At 32.2% G+C, this 22,999-nt stretch overlaps 1 protein-coding gene across 10 annotated transcripts in view; it reads left to right on the top strand.

Annotated features, from left to right (window-relative positions):
• The first annotated feature begins 6,023 nt into the window (after positions 1 to 6,023).
• Positions 6,024 to 22,999, top strand: part of LOC148624266 (uncharacterized) — a 37,881-nt gene continuing 20,905 nt past the window's right edge. For 4 of the 10 annotated variants that reach the window (XM_088566895.1, XM_088566894.1, XM_088566897.1 and 1 more), the window contains exons 1-2: positions 11,830 to 12,293; positions 19,060 to 19,100. In XM_088566895.1, coding sequence (XP_088423021.1) covers positions 12,092 to 12,293; positions 19,060 to 19,100 — 243 coding nt within the window. In that variant the 5' untranslated portion in view covers positions 11,830 to 12,091. The other 6 variants (XM_088566896.1, XM_088566900.1, XM_088566902.1 and 3 more) reach the window with 6 other exon arrangements.

Below are 22,999 nucleotides of genomic sequence, written 5' to 3'. Positions count from 1 at the left end.
TAAGAATAGACATACTAGCATATCTTAGCCTGAACTGCGTGTCACCGCTTGTTTTATCAACGAACAAGACAAAAAGAGAATTGAAGGGGAATTAAATATTCTTCACGAACATTTTTTTTTCTACACAAATCACAGACTTAACAAAAATAAAAACTATGAAAAAAACAATAGTTAGCTGGTTTTATAATTTTTATTACCAAATTAATCTTAGTGAGATAAATATTTAAAAACTAGTTGCATTTCGGAATGAAATTGAAAAAAAAAGTTAAATGAATTCAGTGACATATACAGTCTTGATGGAGACATGCAACGACAAGCTGATTCACATGTACCAAGTCATGGAGAGTAGCGGGACGAATATAAACATCCAAATAAAAGAAAGTTTCGCAACTACGAAGTCTCACGTTATAGGACCAAGGGAGTAGCGTATACATACGCATATGTTTTTCTTTGTAATCTGTGAGAATGCTCTTGACACTGCACTATTTTTTTTGCGGACAAAGTAATGATGTAAAAATCTGAAAAAAAATGATAAAAATTTAGAATTAACTCATGTAAAAACTACTACGATGTACCAATGGTAATAGCTAATGGTTTTCGGTACGTGGCAATATGGCACTCAATTGGTAAAAGAGTATTCAAGGGAATCAAGATTCAAGCGGAAATCAAGAGAATGTAATGCAGGGACAAAGACCAGACATGAAAAACAGACAAACACAAAAAGAACATAAAGTTACTAAAATAATACATACAAAGTGACAAAAGTAAATGAGCAACTAGGACTACACTAAAAACTGGGAGCATGGACCAAGTGCACCGATAGGCTAAGCGTCGTCTGCTTTTCTGAAAACACCCGCCGAGCTGCTCATAAAAGATCAAGTCTGGGGTCGAAAAAAGACGAAAGAAAAACTATGACACTTTGAACAAATCAGTTTTCATGGTGCAGATGGATACACCGTAACGATCCAAGAGTTCATGATGACGACAATGATTAAAAGTAATGATTCTCAAACCCATGTATAAATATGATGTACGTTTTGCAGAATCATATGTACCACTCTTACCAGTTTTGTTTCCAATAATGATATTATTTGCATGCATGATTTGAAACATTGGAGTTACTCGGATATACAAATATATTACGGAATCCGAAATCGTGCCTGCAAATATTGGCGGATACACACAATCTTTTAACTCCATGGTTCGCATATTTACCGAGGACTGTGGAATAAGATGCTATGATGGGCCAGTCATTCATATATTTATCAATTATGGACTTTTAACGAAGGAGCGCTTTGTATCCGGATCTACATTTATATAAATAGAAACATAGCGTCAATATATTTAAAAACAGAAACAAGGCTTCAGGTACGTTGAATATCCTTTGCATCACGTGATTCATGACAAACTATGAAAAAAGAAAAATGTTACACACTTATAATATTTGTCCACTTGTAGCTTGGACTCGCAGAATCATTTCTTCACGGCTGAAACCACAGTTAAGCATCCGCAATTATTGTTGTAAATTAGACTGAAAATTACTAGTAAGTGGCATACAAAGTTCGGTTGTTAATGGTATATGTCAATATAATCCCTTCTAGATTCGACGCTGGAGATACCCTTGTTCTAAACATATCTCCGACGCCCAATCCCAAAAGGGATTGACGTCAATATATAGTCATTACATCAATCAATCAATCATGTTCTGACTGAGTTTTTTTTAAACGTCCTTGACTAGCATGGACGGCTACTGCCCGTCGTATATGTTTTAACATTTTCAGTGTGGCAGAATATGACACGTTAAACATTTCAATATTCATTAAAAATATGATTCAAAAAAGGTTTTTATGTTCATAACATACACATATTTAGGCAATATTTTTCTGTAATTATGTATTTACATAAAAAATGTATGTACAAAACTTATAAATATATGTTCAAAATTACAAATATTATATGCAATTTACATGTATGTTAAACAATTACGAATATTTAATATATTTAATGTATTAACAATATTTATCTATATATGTTCAAAACTTACAGATATATCTGATAAGATATGAGGCTTCAATATTGGTGCGGTGATGGGGTTCAGGAGGGGCTAATGGGGGATAGTTTGGTGCGGTGATGGGTTTTGGGAGGAGCTAAGGGGGTATTTATAAATTTTAATTTTTGGGCTAATTTCTTTGCTTTTTTTAACCATTGGCATATATCGGATAAAAATTAGGGGTTTAATGTTGTGGGGGCTCGGAGGGGCAATTTAAAAAAAAATATCAGGGCAAATATTTTTTGGTGGGAGGGGTTTATTCTCCATTCACTGCATATAACAAAAAATATACTAGTAGCCGTGAGATCCAAGTAATTATCTTTGTATTGCCTTAGTTAGCACCAGTGGTCAAAGGTCATTTTTTGTTTATAGTGTTACCCTTGTCTGTCCATCCGTTGGTTCAAATTTGGTTTAGATCCATAATTCAGGTACACCAATGATATTTGTCCAGTAGATGTGTCTTGTTAAATGACACCGCCCACTATGACATTGCTTGGTCATTGCAACTATTTTTTACTAACCAACGACTTTGGTTAGTTCTTGATAATGTCCATATCACGGGTACAATATGAAGTAGACCAGCTTCTTCCGCTTGTTTATTTGTAAAGAGGGATATTTTAAGAGAAAGGGCACACTCTATCCAACACTGACATGCATATAGACCATTCCTATATTGTCAATTAAATACTGAACGCTTTTATGTTTACAAAATTTTGACGACACCGGTCAAATAGTCAGCATGTATATAGTATTCGCTATTTCGTTGACATTAATTATTTAGTTCAAATTATAAGGAGACTGATTTAAGAAACTAGGAGCCTGTTCACTGTAGGTTTGAATATTCTTAATGCTAGTATTTTTGTCACCGCCCATTGAAACCCCTTGAACATATATGGCATATATTTGATTTAATTTTTGTTTTCTAATATATACAGAAAACTATAGCATATATATTTGCAATTTTTGAACACATCTTTATAAGTTTTTAACATATTATTGTAAGTTTTGAACATATATCTTTATTGTTGAATAAATATAGAAAATATATTGCAAATACATTTGTAGGTTTTAAATTATTTTTAATCAATATATTTTAAGGAATAATGTAACGTCTAACGTGTCATAGTGGAGATGCTGGAGTAATTCCGATTGCACTGAAACTGCATGTATTAATACAAATTTTACTCATAAAATGTAAGCGGTTGGAATTCCGTTTCTCCACTCCCCAACCTCTTACTTCAGAGCAACATATAGCAAACCGCTCGTTCCGGCGTCCTTTGAAGTCGGCAGAATTATACTAAAATATTTACCATTTAAAACATTTTATACAGTTTCTTTACCCTAACACGAGAGAAAGTGACCAAACTGGAGAAAAACAAATAACCTACCTGACGAGAAAATCCATCAATCCTGAATGAATAAAAGCATTTTAAATGAATTTCAAATTTGGTTTTCAGCATTTTGAATGAGTACATCCGGTTAAATTAAACAACAAATTGCCGTTACTAACTTTAGGTTCGTTTTGTCAAAAGTATTCTGTATTCCGTAAAATTAGAGACCTTATTCAAAATCGCTGGTGACTTGGATAACTGTCTTCATTACAAATGCTTTCTGGTATTTAAGCAAAAAAAAAAAAACCCAAAAAACCAAAAAAAACCGAATTTTTATCACTTTCACTTTATCACTTTCCGATGGGTTAAACTTCTTTTATGTAAATAAAAGATTTAAAATATTTTAAAATACATGTTTAGCATATTCACATTTGTGATGGCTTTCAACATGCCAGATGCTAGAGATTAGGAAAATAGCTTGCCATAGAACCTCTAGCACTGCTGGAGTAATACGAATTTTATGTTATCGATCTTTGTTAATATTTGAATTATTTTGTTATTTTGAGTAAATTAAACATATTGAACAGAACAAACAACAGAAAATTTTATTTTTAATCGGATGCACATTACAAAAAACAAAACAAAACAAAAAAAAACCATAAGCTCTGTAGAGCTTTTATACCGACTCACATAACAAAACAACACATACAAACACACAAACGTCATGCAGACATACAGATATATAATTAGACGCCATAAATATATCATTTAAATACCGACAAATTAAAATACATGCAATGTTAAAGCACTTCATTAAAAGCATATTGATAACTAATCAAAAGAAAGCTAAAAGCTTATATGAGCACTGATTATATAAATAACTAACTGACTAAAACAACTGAATGTAATAAAAGTAAGAACATATTAGAGATAAAATTAAGCTATACTGAGCCAAATTAGCAAGATCTGCAAGAGCTGCATTCTAGTTACGTGTATTAATTAAACTCTTGAATTGCACAAAACTGGTTTGCTTCCGAATTTGTCAGGCAGCTCATTCCATAATGTGGTTCCTCCATATCTGAATGAGTGTAACCCAAATTTTGTTGTTTTTACCTGTGGTATTTCTAGTGTATTTGCCTTTCTAAAAGAATAAGAAGTATTTTGGAATTTAATTATATCATGTAAGTGTGAAGAAGACTGTTTGGATAGTATTTAAAAAAAAAACTTCTTTAGCCGTTGTTCGTAATCTCCTTATTTTTAATGATGGAAGACGAGATTTCTTAAGTAAAATTTCATAAGAGCTGTTATAGTCTTCGTAGATAAATCTCATGGCGAGATCTTGATTTTTTCCATTTTTTGTTCAGTATTTACCTCCCCACAGAAATGACAAACAACTGGACAATATTCAAAGTTTGACATGATGAAAGAATAGTAGATAGTTAGCTTCTCCAATGTTGTTAAATGTTCTCCAATACGTTTCAGTACATTTATCTGCCTTGAAGCTGTTTTACAAATTTCAGATACATTTTTATCAAATTTAAGTTTATGGTCTATTGTCACAGAGTAATCAAGGGAACCAAGGTTATAGCGGTAATCAAAAGAATGTAACCCAGGGACAAAGACCAGACATGGAAAACAGACACACGCAACAAAGAACATAAAATAACTAAAATCATACATACAAAGTAACAAAAGTAAATGAGCAACTCGGTGTTGCCACAGATGAAAGGAATATTGACAATTATGAATGAAAAGTCATCACATTTGTCGTAAAGTTTGGTCAATAGTTTTCCTTTACCATCGATTTCTAAGTGTAGGTCAAGATATGAGGCTGACTTCACAGTGTCTGTAGTATCCTTTATCTCAAGTTCTTTTGGGCAGATGCGATGTATCAAATCCCTGAAATTAGGATTGTTTAGAGATAATACGTCGTCTATATAGATGGAGTTTGACTTCTTCCTCGCAGTTGATTTCACTACCGTCTAAATTGAAATTTGTATCCCCATATTTGTTCTTTTCCCTATGGCAATTGCCTGAAGTTTGTCAGTTTTAGCCTTCATTTGGTTTTCATCTCCAAACCAATTTATCAAAATTTTACTTTCCTATTCAAGAGTTTTGACTAATAATTTTAGATCTTTTCCTAATTGTGACAAAGTATTATCATCGGCATAATTATATAAGGTACTTTCATGCACAAATTAAAAATATATTGAATAATACCGGGCCTGGTATAGACCCTTGTGGTACACCTTTCCTATTTTTCATGTACTACAATTTACACCAAGTTTTACACATTGGTTTTGTTCCGATGAATAACCTGAAATAAGCTCAAAGCACTAGAAGACAAGCCATATGCTTGGAGTTTTAATAATAAAATATAATATATTAAGCAATCGAAAATTTTCGACAGGTCCATAAGCATAGCAGCAACGTAAAGATTTTTTTATCGACTGCTTGTTTCCAGTCCTCAATTATTTTTAAGGGTGCTGTATTACAGCCACACCCAGGTCTAGAAGCAGAAAATGACATATTGACACACAATAACATGCAAATCCGTCTAAGCTTTCTGATGCCAACATTTTCTTTCCTTACAGCACGGGGCAAATCATCAAATTAGGTAGTGATTGAAATGAACACTTTACCAAAGAATTGTTGTTTACATTGGTTATTAGAAATGGACTATAGAAATTCATCGAGGGAAACTTGATACGAAAGAAAAAAAGTTTGAAAGAAAGTAAAAAAAGGAGAAAAAAAAAAACAATTCCTGATGGTTATATTCTCTATAAACTAGGTATGTTTGTTGTTTATACATACATATATTATACAGCATAGGTGTTTAACTTTTGAAACTCAAACTCAAAGCACCCCGTGCTGGTCCGGGTGTTAAAAGAATAGGCCTGCAGCAGCTCTAAGCTTGTCGTAAAAGGCGACTAAATAGCGCTCAGAACTCTAGCCGGGGTTAGGGCGCTCTGCCCACAGATCAACTGGGATGTGTGCCCCAGGTGGTGGAATGGGGTACCCCTGGCGTGTTACAATTACATGCTGGGGTTGTCAGGCTATAATACGGAAAACCTGACCGCAAACCATAGTGGTGCACAGTGTTGGGAAAGATGCCACGTACCTTGCACGTTAAAGAACCCTACTGTGGTATTCTCCCGGAGTAGGAACCATAGGGCTCCTCCACAGGAGGCTAAATTGCCCGACCCTACCAACCTCTCCCTATTTCCTGTGGCAATCAAAATTTGTCGACCCCATTGTCCCTGTGTCCCATCCCTTTTTCATTTCATCATCATTTCATGTTCATTTTATCATCAATTTCATGTTCATCATCTGAATATAGCTGAAATATTGCTGCTCGGACGTTAAACCCCAACAAACAAACAAACTCAAAGCAAGGATTGAGTTCTCCATCTCAAATGATTAAAAAATTTCTGTAATATTACAGTGCCCTACTAAAACACTGTTAACACTATTTTATGTGCTAACCTTATATCATGATAAATTTCCCAAGCCTGGTCAGTGTACAGCTACTGGTCAAGGAGTATACATGTATTTCTCCTCAGCATTGGCAGCTAGTAATTTTTCCTCCTCTCCAGTGAAACAAGATCACATGCCCAAAAATTTAATAAAAAAATGTATGACAGATCATTGATATTTTGCACTCTAAATTGAGCTATCATACAAAGATTTTCAATGAAGAATAAAATTTTGGTGAGCAGATTTGAGAAAATTGCTTCTGTTTTGAAAACGACAAGATCTTCTCTCTGACCTGTATATGTCAAAATACATTGATGGTATACATGTACATTGTATTTACAAGTGATATGCAGTCAAAGACTGAATATAACTTTCTGTTGTGATGTCACAAATGTTACAATGTTTAGAAGTTGCCAGGATGTCATCTGCTTTGAATAAAAAAGAATGTTTTTCTTGCTTATATCCTTTTTTGTTTAAAATTTTGTTGCAGTATAAGGACAATAACAGTGCACTGACACTCAAATTGGCCTCGAACCAGTGAAAATGCTCGGCACAGCCTAACATTTTCCTGCCATCCTAAGCCTCATCCGTATATCAGTCTTACATGTATGTCAAGTCCGTGTACTATTATTGTCTATGTTACTACACAATGACAATAAACTGTCAATCTGTCATTGACTATAAAGGATAAAAGTGCCCAGTACATTGATCCAGACCCCTACAAATAATTTTTCAGAGACCTGTGATCAAGGATTTTTATAGTAGAGTACTATAAAAATCTTTTGCTATGGAACAAAGTTCAAAGTTATATTAGATCAAAATCATTGGCCTATGATGCCGACACAATAACATTACAGACATATATGTATATGATACATGAACCAGTAGAGCAGTCAAAATAATTCAAGGAGGTTGACTTGAATATAGTCCCATTTTAGGACACATCAACTCCATTTGATCAGGACAAAGCATCAGTGATGTCCTATATGCATTTGTACATAGATGTACTCTCTGCAACATGAATGGCTCAGTATCATTCTGCTGGAAGTGACATATTTTGGAAATAATGGACATGTATATGCAGTAAGGAAGTAACTGCTTGAACTTTTAATGCTGATGCACAGTTTGTACCGCTATTAAAGGAAGTCTACCGTTCGTACTGTTGGTCTAGACATCAGTAATATAACAACAACAACAAAATCGTATCTTAATTTGGATGCAAAACATGCTCTGTCTGTCAAAGGCAAAGCCTAAAATCATATAGATACATAAGATAATTACTATTTACTTATACTTAGTACAATGTACATGTAAGGCTTGATTTTGACTTTGCTTCATTAACATCTTTAAATGAAACTATACAAACTAGGAATTTAGGAAAATTTGTTTCTTGGCTTTTAGTGGTACTGTCAGTTTTTTTCAGGATGATTTTTCCCCTATTTCTGACCACAGCATAATGTCATGCATCAAGTTTGTATGGACCACATCTGGAAAAAAACAGTCACTTCTTCAGGTCAACTCTCATTTACCATGCTGGTGCTCAATTGAGTAAACCTCATTGACTTGGTGCTGAAGTCTGTCTTTACTCTCCAGCCTTCACGAACTATATAGTTGGTACTTGTTTCTGCTCTGGTCTTTTCTTTCTGCTTTCTAAAAATGTATCTCAAATGTGTTTTGCAAGACTTTGTAACACCTTATTACATTGTATGTCTCCACCGGTATCTGCCCTGCTGGAGGGCTGTCTTGCACCCAGAAAAGATGTGTCCCTTTGTTCCTTTTTGGCTCCACACAACTTGTAGTTTGGGTATTTGCTAAATCCCTATTTGCACAGGTTGCTTAGTGATGGTAAGGTATCATATACTACATGCATAAAGGAGATTCTGATTGGTTCCAGTCTCCAAAGCTCTGTTCATGTTACTTTCCTACATGTATCTGGTAGATTCCAATTTTCCATGCTCCTTGTAGAGAGGATATCAGTTACACTGCCAAGATATGTTTGGAGTCTGACTGAATTTCAAATGAAAATTGTAGTAGAAATTTTCATGTGCTTTCTTTATTTAGCTTCACTGTTCTTTTTTTAAATACCAACTTTGTTATATTGAAAGGGGCCTAAACTGTGTATTGTTTAATTTAAAATTGAGTAAATGTAGTTTTTGTTTAGATACATTGTACAAGTATAAACAATTTTGAAATAAGCTCTTATTACATGTAGTATATTAAAAAATAGTAACTAATTAGTGGTAAAGGCTTTTTTCCCTTAAAGAAATAATTAACAAAGAAATGTGTAACAGGCTAATGAATATTTAATTTTTTATTTCATATTTTGTCATTTTAACAATAAAATATAATATGGACATCTGTGCTGTTTTGTATGTCTGGTGAACAGTTAATTAATGAACATGTGGTCATTTATCCTTTTTCTAAACACTTCATAACAATGAATTAAAAATTCATTCTTTTTTTTTTTTTTTATTAATTTCTAGCATAAGTAGTATTTTTGGGGTACTTTGTCCTGTTTAAAAGAATTCCCTTTTGTGGTATGTTGTACATGTACAAAATGTAGGTATACATTTTATCCATACATTTGTTTATTGTATTTAAAAAAAAACTTGAGATAGTGACATTTTGTGATTATAGAAATCATGTGTACAAATGTATGTCATGCATACTTTTATTGTCCATTGACAAGTCCCAGTTAAGACAAAGGGGCCTAGGACAGTTTATATTGAAAAAAAAACTGAAAAACTTAAAACAAACGAAAAAACTGCTATTGAATGGAGCAGTAAATCAGTTTATTTTGTTTATGAAGAAACTTTTAAAAAATATAATGCACATGTTATAATCTGCAACTAGAATGTTTGGTGTGCATAGCATGTTTTTGTAAGTAAGATAACTAATTTCAATTCTTTTTGTTGAACTAATCTGTCAATGAGCAGTAAAGATAAACTACAACATTGACAGATTGCTTCTTTATTTTATGTTATCATTCTGCATCACATTGCTATTTTTATTCAATAAAATTTGTAGGTATTATGGAACTTTCACTGTTCTCACCATTTCTTAACATTAGAATACCTCATGCATTTTCACTGAAACTGCTTGATAGATTACTCCCAAGGCTTTGTTGGATGTACAGCTGTATTATATTATAAGTGAAGATGTGTGTTATACTGTACCACCTTTTGGATTTGACAATTTTTATAGGGGTTATTGGACTAAGACACATGTTATCAGCAGCAGTGAGCTACGTGTATGAGTAGCAATCTTACATGACAGATATTACACGTGACAGAATAACTCTACCCTATAACTCAGTCAGGCACTTGTTTAAAGTTACATGAAAAAACAATTTTGATTGATATTGGACTAAGACAAATATCATCAGCAGCAGTGAGCTACATGTATGTGTAGCAATCTGTTACATGACAGGTAGTACATGTGACAGAACAGCTCTACCCTATAACTCAGGCACTTGTTTAAAGTTACATGAAGTGTGTTTTAGGTGACAAACCCCGCCCCCAATAAACCAAATCAAAAAATTGGGTTCATTGAAATACAAAAACACAGAAACTGCATTAAGATATCTTTAATAGTAAAAATAAGGTCTTACAGGTACATGTACATACACTACTTTCAACACTAATTTTAATTTTTCCACTTTTTACAGTGGAGTCATTATTTTAAAATATGCTGGTAGTTTAATTCTTTGTTTACATGGCAAAATTTATTCATTGATTCTTTAAGTTTAAAATCATTTGAGTTATATACAGAAAAAATAAGTGAAAATTATTGGAATGAAGCAGTTTTATCAGGAAAATGGTGACTTCACTGTGAAGAGTGGAGACATCTAAATTTTGTTTGTTTGTTTGTTGGGGTTTAACGTCCGAGCAGCAATATTTCAGCTATATTCAGATGATGAACATGAAATTGATGATAAAATGAACATGAAATGATGATGAAATGAAAAAGGGATGGGACACAAGGACAATGGGGTCAACAAATTTTGATTGTCACTGGAAATATGGAGAGATGGGTAGGGTCGGGCAATTTAGCCTCCTGTGGCGGAGCCCTATGGTTCCTACTCTGGGAGAATACCACAGTAGGGTTCTTTAACGTGCAAGGAACGTGGCATCTTTCCCAACATGATGCACCACTATGGTTTGCGGTCAGGTTTTCCGTATTATAGCCTGACAACCCCAGCATGTAATACGCCAGGGGTACCCCATTCAACCACCTGGGGCACACATCCCAGTTGCTTTGTGGGCAAAGCGCCCTAGCCCCCAGCTAGGGTTCTGAGCACTATTTTGTTGCCTTTTACAACAAGCTTAGCGCTGCTGCAGGCCTATTCTTTTAACACGGGGCACATCAAAATTTAGTTTGATGGTCACTTTGATGAGTACTTCAAATTCGCAAAGGCTTGCACATGTACAGGATTATACTAATAGTTGCCAGTGCTCTTGCTAACATATGTAGTCATCAATTCAAAAGTGAAAAAAAACAAGTACATGTATAATGCTTTCAGTGAGCAAAGTATTCAGGGTTGGTCAACATTGTGTGAATATATTGTTTTAAAAAGATATAAACCTAGTTTTTGTCATAAGTGATATGGTTTTGCTAGTCAGAATCATTTGATGATTTAGATCTTATCTATATTATCCTTTTATTGATGGAAAGTGAAATGAAAAATATTAAACATCTTTTCTTTAATTACTTACTAGTAGCAATTATATAAAAGATCAAGAATTACATCATACAAGTATTATTTTACCTGTTACATCACACATTTCTGTGATAAATTTGTAAAATAGATTGAATGCAAAACAGAATGCCAGTTTGCAGCAAATACTAATGATTTTCCGTTATTTAATGATAATAAAGCTTCAGTGATGTTCTGCAGATTGGCATGATAGTCAGAGAAAGTAAATATAGCTCTCACTACCTGGCTCACATCCAGTTATGATCTAACAGTCTTTGTTACAAGAAATCACAGGATTGTTGCTTTATTTTGATACTGTATATCTTGCAATACTTAAAGTTTTATCTGGAAAGGAACTTTTTAAGTCTTGGATGATGTTTTTGTTCTAGAGTCCATGAATAATTGAACAATATTGAGTCAGTAATAATGGATCTTATTCAAAAAGATTTCAAGTGATAATGTGATAGCTGATACATGTAGCTTACAAAAGACAAAAAAAAAAAAAAAATAAAACCACTTTAGCATTTACCAAAAACTATGGGTGTGAATAGTGTACATGAAAGAACAGGTTCCACAGAAATCTGGTGTATTTTCAGAGCTGGAAGTCCAGAAAAAAAGTTTTGTAAATGTCAGAATCCTAGTTACCATAGCCTGAAGGACTTTGGTTGTCAAGTAGAATTAGACATGGAAGAAAGTTTTACATTGGCTGATACCAGTTTCTGTTCCATGAAGAGCACAGGTACGGTAAAGTTTAATATTTCTGTTCCATGAAGAGCACAGGTAAGGTAAAGTTTTACATTGGCTTTTTCCATGAACAGCACATGTAAAGGAAAGTTTAACATGTTTGTTCCATGAACAGCACAGTAAAGGGAAAGTTTAACATTGACTTTTGTTTCACAAAGAACATTTGTAAGGCAATGTATACTATTTCTCTTACTGTTGGTTACTGTTTCATTCTTATGGTCCTTTATCTTTGTCATAAAAATGACATTATAACATTATCTAACTGGCACTGTATAATCAAAATGTTATAAAAATTGGAATTGTTCATATCCCCATTTTATCACAACTGCAAAGTAATAAAGGGATCTTTTATGAATAGTTTCACATCATTTATTTTGGGGGCCTTTTACAGCTTGTTTATTGTTTGGATCTTGCCCATCATTGTAGACTGGGTGGTGACCTGTAGAAGATTAATTGTTTGTTTCTTGGCATTTGGTGGATGACTATCTTATTGGCAATCATACCACCTCTCCTATTTTTATATGGTAATGGTATATATTGGTCAATCTATCCATTCTTTCACTTGTTAAACTGTTAGGTCCTGATACCTGTCTCCACTGAAAGAAGGGATAATTTTTCTATTTTTAGTAGGATATGAACTTGAGGTAAAGTAAACGACAGACATCAAGAGGTCTGTCTCATACCTTTACCTGCAATTTGAGATTGATACATGTATAACTAATAAGGGCAAGATTTACAACTATTGAAACTATATAACAAAACATGATGACCATTTAGAATAATAAATTTTCCATTTGCCTTCAGCCCCTGTTTATTGAGTTTATAGCTCATACTTATTGCCAGAGCTATTGGTTTTTAAACATATTTTTATGTTGTGTTAGCTATTGCCATCATTTTGTGTCCCTTGTACTTCATGGTGTTGTCCGTGTGAACTTTTTCAAACATCTTGTCCTCTGAAACTACTGGACATATTGTAACACAACTTTGCTTGAATGTTCCTTAGTGTGTGGATTTTTGATTGGCAAAAAACATGGCAGTTGTTACTAAAAATAAACCAGAAGGGTTAAATTGCAGAATTTTGCAAATAACTCAAAAACATTTGGGTTTAGTAAAATTGTTGATGGGATGGACCTATGCCAAAATTTTTAGAAAGATCCACTGATGGATAAATGATTTAAAGGTCCTTAAATGGATTCTTTTCCTGAATTTTATAATTCCCAACTTTGAAAATCTTCTCTTCTGAAACTAATGGATAGATTGAAACAAAACTTGGCACGAATGTTTGTTAGGATATCCTTAACAAACTGTGTTAGGAGATTTTTTATCTATCAAAAAACATGACTACCGTTACTAAAATTTAAGGATTTGTGGAAACAACTTGAAAACCAATGGGTTAGACAACATTTTTTTTTTGAGTAAAATTAATTAGCATGGTGAGACAGACCTATACCGAAATTTTCATGAAGATCTGTTGAGCGATGTTGTAGTTATTGCCCTGGAAGAGTCAAAAAATGACTTTGGGAAATAGTTTAGTTTTGTTGTAAGAACCCTATTTATTTTTATAAATTTCTTATTTTACTTTTTGGAGTTATTGGAATTTTTTCATATTAAAATTAGATGTTTTCCCCTTTTTGGTCAATAACTTAGAATGGCTTCTCACAAATTCCATGATACCTTGACGGATTATTTATTACCAATGTGGAAGCTCCCTATCAATATTTGGTGGGGGAATTTTTAAAGTGTTAATATAAATACTAGAAAAACTGTGAGAAATGCTCATTGAATTGATACCCTCACACCCCCATCTATTACATGCATCTTTTGACCTCCAAATTATTTGAAATCTGAAATAAGAGATGCCAGTGGGAATATGTTATAAAGATTCTGTGAAAGTTTCAATAAAAATCAGTGATGTATAAGGAGTTAGAGGTAAGAGACGGGTACTCCTTTGTGTAACAGAAAGAAGAAAATATGGATTTAAGGAAGGAAGGATAGACATGCTGTGAACCTTGATTGGGCATCAAGCAGAGTTCCTACTGGTCCAATACTCCCAGTTTTTATTTGAGTCCAGGTTGCTCATTTATTCTTAAGTTTCTGTTTATTTGTTTAGGTAATTTGTAATATTTATGGTGTTTTGTCAGTTTTCTTAGTCTTGTCTTTGTCTCCAGATCATGAATATCGTGTTCCTTGTTCTAATCATGGTCTCCTGGCTCTTTCTTTCACAATATAAGATCATTTCTGTTGCAACAGTTTATCAGAAATAATGTTCCAATGTCAAAGAGCAGAACATGTAACTATCACCATACTTAGCCAATCCTGAAGATATCAGTATTGAGAATTTGTATAAATATTTTAAAATGAAATACTGTCCTTTCATGGATTTTAAAGACCTTGGTATGAAAACCTGTAGAGCTTATAATCTTTTATTTCTACAGGTATCTGATAAAACGTATAAAAGGAAACAAATAAAACAACATTGATATGATTTTTCCAAGCTTGTATTTTGATGATTAATACCCAGGTACATTTTATTTGGATCAACTTATCCAGGCTAATGCTGATACTGAACTTGGCTTAGACTCCCTTTATTCTGTTGAGCTTATTGTTTATAAGTGGTATTGAGTAAGACTAAAAGGAGTTACATGTATCTGTCATTTATTATAAAAAATTGTGAGAAAAAAAATTGCCATGAAAAATAAAAATGAGAAAACATAACAGGCAACTACCGGTACATGTATATGACCATAATTAATATGTTAATTAATAGGTTTTAAAAGTTTCAGGTCTGTTATCGATTATAGAAACACATGTAGTTTGATGACAAAAATTATGTAATTTACAATTTAAATTGTATACAATTTATTGAACAGAATTTCCTGCACTTGACTTATGGTGCATTTTGATGAATTTCATGGTATTACAAATCAAAAGGGGTTCATTGCTAATGATTCATGTTAATTTAGAAAAAAAATCTTATACACTGTAGTTTAAAAAGAACATCTAAGTAGGTCTGTTTTGTGAGGTCTTTCTTAGTCAGCTGTCCTGTAAGGATGTTCCTGTGTTGATGTTTTCGTTGAATTTCCCACACATAAGATTACATCTTGCTTAATTGTTTTTGGAATCTTTTTAAAAGTTTTCTTTCAAAAAACTTCCAACATGATAATTAAGGTAGACAAGCTATACACTATGTACTCGCCTTCTATTAAAGTACATCTTGTCTTTTGAAATTGTATGAAAAAGAATATGTTTTACCTGCAATTCATGCTTGTTAAACATAGTTGTATGTGAACAGCAATACAAAGTGTGAAACATTAAAGGAGTGATATTTTGAAAGAAGTAGATTTTATCAGTTGTTCAAGTAATTGTTCTTTGACCAAATGTAAAAGTTTAGGGGAATATATTTGATATTGATAGAAGATAATATACAAAGATTGTATTGTTTCAAAGGGAGATATTTCTCTAAGAGGACTTTATTAACTCAAGTGACATGATCTGATTTGCTTCAGGGGAAGTAATTATCCCAATAACAATTTAATCATTCAAGATTTTTAATTGATTCTGCTATTGATATATGAATTGATATTAATAATGGTAAAAGGATATACATTCATCATGTAACATACTGATTGATATTTTTGTGCACTGCGATTTTGTTTGTTGTTGGATTTATTCATGTTCTAGTAAGTTATGAACACAGAATATATTTATAGTTTAGTTATCAAGTACACAATTGTGGTGTATTATTTACAATTTATGTCCAATTTTTTGTTCTGAGGACACCAATGTACTTTATTCTTTGCTAGTGAATTATTGATGTATATGTTTCGTCTATTTCTCCCATGAGCAATGTGTCTTTAGACTGTTATAACATGTTCTACCTAAAGGATTTAAATCTTAAAATATTTTTTTTGTTGTTGAAGGAAGATTTAAGTGTAATCTGCTTTAATTAGGTAAAATCTTTGACATGTACATTCATCTGCCCATCTCTATAATGTAAAATGATCCTAATTAGGCTAGTTAATAAGGGATGAAACAATCTCACATTGCATAACTTGTATGTTATTGTTAGAAAGTGAGTGGTCTCATATGTACAAAGATTTGTGAAAAATAACTCATATTTGTGAAGTATTTGAAGTGAATATTTATTATCTACATAAAATTCTTGAGCAAGACAAGTGATGAATCAAGCGTCATAAACGTTTAAAAGTTGGCACATCTAAAGTATTATATGGTGACATGGACAGAGAGTGTTTTAGTGATCTTAGTAGTAAGTTACTCATAATTATCTACCCAGTATATATATCTGTAAAGTCCTGGTTAATAGTCTCTCATTAAGGCTTGTTGGATGTTTTAATGATCATTCCACACCATGTGCTGAACTTTAACCCTTTATTAGCATAATAACAAGGAGAAAGTTAAGAAATATTGGTATTCTTCCATTTCAAGAGGAATGGCAAGAGAGATATTATACTGGTTATTAAATAACAACTTAATTTCCATGTGACACATCATGTTAAAATATAGGGGACAATGGTCAAATTTACTCTCAAACTTCAAAAGTTGACAGTAAAATGTTGATTGAAATGGGTCCAGGACTCAGGTAAATAAAATTTCAAAACCCCAAAGTGAGAAATCGTGGGTCGCTGACTGAGGACTACCACTCATTTGAACACCTAGTGGTGATGGGGATGGGGATAGGTAATATACATTTCCCAAAGCTTAATCAAGCATATTGAGAAACATGTACACTTGTTATGTATAAAGCCTGTCTTTATCTTTTGATCCTTTTATACTTTGGTTTAAGTGTTTAACAAATAGATAGAACAGGAATTTATATGTGTGATATTTATATGATTTTTATGATTGTTTTACTGCCCAGCTGATTGTGTGTTATTGTTCTATTTGAATAATACTTCACATGGATGTTCTAACCAGGAAATATGTTGACATAACACAAACGGTATGAAAAACTAATATTGACTTAAACTTATAACAATATATATTCTCTTTTCATTTTTTGTTTACTCTATAATTTGTAAATTTATTAACATTATTGATAAAGACATTCGAAAGTGTCCAGTACTTGTGAATCATCTGGCAAATTTTATGTCATGTGATATGTTGGGAAAATTTATATTAAGAGGGAATTTTAAGATTGATACATGTAACCAATTAAACATATACATGTATGGATAAATACTTCAAGTAGGACATCATTGTATGGGCATTGGTTATCCAATTAATGGAAACTTGTAATGTCTGTACTTTATATAAATATATATTTAATTCATTGATACATACATAAGTTCCATTTGTACCTTGAAGGAGTATATTTTTCTGTAGATTCTTGCATTAGAAAGATGATTATTGAAGTTCAAGGGACTTTACAGATTCAGTGGCATAATAAGAAATGTCACAAGGACAATGGTCTTTTCAAAAGTATACCCTCCAATTTTTAAATTCATAAAATATACAAAAATGAATTTGTTATATTTATTTTTCTTTTCATTATAGAATTTGCATGAAAATGTAAAGAACTTTTATAGAGAGGTATTTAAAATCCATTCACATGTACATCTAAGCGTGTCAACATTCCTGACGTACACAGCTGTTTATAACATGAATAATCAAAGTTTAGGTAATCTGTTTGAATGACATAGGATTAGACAACCTTATTTTTACTGGTGATTTTAATTTTAATCAGTTGTGTAAAAAATAATGTAAATAGATCAATGGAAGCAGAGAGAAGATAGTATCTGTAGTAAACTGTGACATGATATAATACCTAGGATTACTTTGGAATGTTTAACTTCTATAATTTTAATCTGTGTTCTTGGACTCAGGATGTAATCTAGACAATTGACAAGTGGTGTATTTATATTTTCTTAATGTAAGTTTTTGGTTGTACATGTATTTGGACTATTAGACAACAGTGTGGTACTGTTTTGTATGACTAACACACCATGAATGACTGTTATTTGTACAATCAATATTCTTATTGCTACTACATGTGTATTTACATAGAGTTTATTTGTAATGTTGTATACATATTTTCTTGAGTCTTCAATAAAGACTTAAGATGTGTTGTGACTTGGATTCAACTTTGGGTTCAAACATTTTACCAATAAAAACTTTAGATGTGTTGTAATTTGGATTCATATGGGGTTCAGACATTTGACCAATATATACCTAAGATGTGATGTGACTTGGAACCATCTGAGGTTCAAAATTCAGAAGTTTGACCAATAAAGACCTTAGATGTGCTGTGACTTGGAGTCAACTTGGGGTTCAGACATTTGACTAGTATAGACTTATTATTTAATTAGACTTTTCTTACTCAGATTTTGTAAAGCTTTTGAGATCACCTCTTCTGAACACATGTTCTGATCTATACATAATATATAAACATACTATTTGAAATCATTCATTACATACATATTTTCTTCCTGATACTTAGAAAAACCCACAATTTCTTATTTTTGTTTGCCAAATTCTGCTGCTTTTTCAGACCTTTGATATCCTATAGGCTATGTGATATGGGGAAGATTCTCAACCATAACTTGTGTACCAGTTATTTCATATTTTTACCAAAACATTCATATAAATCCTATATTATACAATACAGGTTTTCCTCTTGTTTTTTTTATGACCTCTATGTACTGTGACTGTGACATATAATGTATGGCAGAATGTACATGTTTTGTCTCTGTTTCTATGTGAACTTTTAATATTTGAATAATTTAGTGTCATTAATTTTGTAGCAAACATGGACCAGGGAGAATTGGCAGAACAATTAGCATTGGTAAGTTTTAGTCAGTAACTCTCTTACATAGGTGGTAAAGAACAAACATATGACAATAAGAATACATCATTCAAAAATAGGAACCTTGCATCACCATTATCATTTTTTGAAACAAAATTTCTGAATATAAGAGATTATATTGATTACCGGTATTGTAGTCAGTTTACATTTTTCCTCTTACTTTAATTTTACAATGTAAGTCAATTGAAAAACGAGGTCTCTTAGAATCTTCCTTACTTTCAAACATCAACATAATTTCCCTTCTGTTTTCTTACTGAAGGACTCTTTTGGTAAGTAATAACATTCTCAATAAGAAAAGCCTCCTGGTGTTCATTAAATATATTTGCAGTGCATGAAATGAAGTTTATTTCGGGTGTAGGGAAATCTTTGCTATTCTTCATCTTTTTGTCTTGGTACATAGGATTATTGCAACATTTACATGTTTGTAGATGATTTATCAGAAACACATTTGGTTATAAAATCAATATTGTTGATAAACGTGGTTGGATTATGAGATTTTTCTTTGATTATTTTAAAGGATTGATGATCAAACATAGCAGTAACAATATGTAACATGTTTTAAGCATCCTGTTCTCTCATATAAAATACAGGATTACTTATCTTTCCTATTTTCGTTAGTACCTTAGTACAAAGTTTTTAAGAGACTTTAAAAAAGGAATAAATAACCACAAAATGACTAAGATTTAGAATAACAAACAATTATAGGTGTACTAGCAATACCAGCATTGTGTATTTTGTGTTATTCATATTTAAAAAACAATATAAATTACATCTCCTTGAATTTGTCATATACTAATCACAAATTTAAATGAGTAAGTATTAAATAAACACCTTAATTTGAATAAAAAAATAAGATATTAGTTATTGGGGAATAAAAAAAGAGATTCTAAATTGATTTGCAAAATATAAATTCCAGTTTTACTACATTAAATGTACATGTAAAGGTATGAGTAATGAATAGACGAGACTTTATTCTAAATCAGACTGAAGGAAGTTGTTGACATTTTAAAAAAATCATAAATTGAATATGATTTATATAGTAGTATACTAACAAAATGTTTACAATTCCCCTATACCAACATAGAGAAATGAACACAGACATTATTCTTACTTAATAGATCTAACTATAGTGCCAGCCTTTGCTTCCAGACTTACATGTGTTAGGTTTGCTTATATTGTAAAGTTTGTTGACCCATTCATATGCTGATAGCCTCTAACTTGCCAATTCTATATTTGGTAGAACCATCAGTAACCAGCAAAGCCATGTTTGTATATACCATGTATACATTTAATGATACGTCTTTGCCATTTTTTTTCTGAAGTCTTTGACTGTACTGGATGAATACTTCTGTCCCTGGTGTTTGGTATATCCAAGTAAATGACAGACAGCATTGAATTAGATATAACATATTATATTCTATACAGCATTTATTTTGAGCTACAATAACCTATACCTAATTCAAGGGGTCATTAAAGTTAATCAAGAAGTAATTAGAGCTAATAGTCACACTTAGCTCTAAGACTTTTATCCTAATTCCACTTACATACATGTGGTATTAGTCACATAGCACTGTACTTGTTTAAATATACATGCAACAACTAAAAGAATTACATTCAATTATAGAAGAAATAGGTGGTACAAAACAGAAATACTTTTGCATGTTAATACTGTGGGACTATTTTATTATATAAGAGTTACAGTTTGTACAAAAAACTTTGTTGACAGCCAATTTTCTTTGTCCTGTAATTGAGTTCTTAAGTTTAAAGTGCAAGGACTGATACTAGAAATTATTATAATTGCCAGAAGGACATAACAAGATGATTGTTATATCAATGTTCTATGGCCTTTTTGATATGACACATTGGATCAACTGTCACATGAAAGAGTCCTTTAGTACTGTTTGGTTATCAAGTTAATAAATCGTAACCTTGTTTCTTTAAATTGGGGTTGCTGCATTTGAAAGAAATAAATATTAATGGTTAAATGGTTAACTTTTCCTGTAGTGTGATTTCTACAAATGCTAATAGGTAATGATGTGAAGATGCCAGTATGTGAATGTAGTGCTTTGATACATTTTTATAGGACCTCAAACATTTTTTTGGTAGTAAAATGATATCACCCTGTTGTTATTGTCATCATCATTATTGCCTGTTAACTTTACTTTAATCGACAACTTGAGTAAAACTTATCCTATCTTTCTGAAATGTTTAAAATGGCAGCGGGCCCTGTAGTTTTTGGAGGTTTTATCCCATCCCTTTTGGAATAAAGGGCTTGAAATGGGGAAAAGGGGCCTTTAATGGTAAGCATTATCATTTGAATTGGAAAATTTTATTGTTGATCCAATTTTTATGACTCAAAAGTCAATCTGTTCCTTTTGGAATAACTTTTTACACAGTAGGCTTATCTTTAAACGTTTGGAGTTGAAGGGGTAAAAAATTGGGCCACTCTTGAAACTTTAATTTTGGTCTGATATTGAATTTATTTAGCTTATGAAAATCTCTGCCTTCATTAGTCAGTCAGATTCAGATTTCAGATATGTCTTACAGTTTTCGAGTTATAAGGGGTCAAAGAGGCCACATCCCCCCAAAAAAAACCCGAACTTTTTTTATTTTTGGTCAGATTTCTAAATTTTTTTATTTAATTTCAAATTTTGTGTGGTTTATTGTGAGTAAGTGTGTCAAACACTAATATCCAGCTTGCACTTTCCCCAAGTGAACAAAGTTTGACATGTTTGGCCATATCATGCTGCGCTCTGTGAAGCTCTGTATTTAAACTGACAGCAGCTGTGACTTGGCAATAATAGTGTTGGAGTGAATTTTACTGTGTTTTCTGGTATATTTAAGTATGTCTAGAGATAAACACAAAATATGTGTACATAAATGATAAGCCAAAGAAATGCCCTACTGAATTATTATTTAGATGAACTCATCATTGTTTATTTTTGGCTTCAATTTGTTATTTAGGTTTTTGCTGTTCTGATTGCAGTGTCATTTTATGTGCTTTTGACTGAAGAAGGAAGCAAATACTGATACAAAATATTAAGTAGTAGTCTTTGTAAGAACTGTGCAAGTTCTGTAATATGTAATACACCCAAAAAAAAGGCTACACAATTTCATTTTTATAATTTTTCATTCCAATCTGTCTGCTCTTAGGAGATAATCCATATTGAAAATCCAACAGTTTCTATTGTGTTTTAGTGTCATTTACAGAGTTATCTCCTTAATTTTGAATTCAACAGTACATTCTATATAGTTTTTATCTACTAAGAACAATGCTTATATGAAAAGCCACATGTTAATTTCTGTTTACTATAACATTTTAAACAAAATATCAAAAATAAAAATATATAGGCTTTCCAACCATGAATTACATTTTGCATGATTCTTATCTAGAGTGCTACTTAAAATGTTGAGGGTTGAAGTTGATGAAATCCTTGTTGAAAATAAAGTTGGTGGAATCTGATAGTGAAATGAGGAGTTGAGGGAACCAGAGGGTAGAAATAAATTTGTTTGAATCAGAAATTGTAATTAAAAGTTTATGATATCAGGAAGTATAATGAAGAGATGACAGAATCTAAGGATGGAATGAGGAGTTGATGTAACTAGGGTTGGAATGAGGAGTTGATGTATTTAGGGGGTGGAATGAGAAGTTGATGTATCTAGGGGGTGGAATGAGAAGTTGATGTATTTAGGGGGTGGAATTAGGAGTTGATGTATTTAGGGGGTGGAATTAGGAGTTGATAGCATCTTAGGTGGAGATAAGGAGTAATTAAATTAAAGAGTGAAATGATGATTTGGGTGAATCGTAGAGTGGAATGGGAGATGATTTGGGTGAAACATAGAGGGGAATGGGAGATGATTTGGGTGAATCATAGAGG

This window comes from Perna viridis, chromosome 2 (assembly GCF_037379345.1).
Source record: "Perna viridis isolate PV_CMFRI_1.1 ecotype Kerala chromosome 2, ASM3737934v1, whole genome shotgun sequence".
Taxonomy (NCBI): Eukaryota; Metazoa; Mollusca; class Bivalvia; order Mytilida; family Mytilidae; genus Perna; species Perna viridis.
The sequence above is the reverse complement of the archived record's forward strand: the minus strand, read 5'-3'. Positions and strand labels throughout refer to the sequence as shown.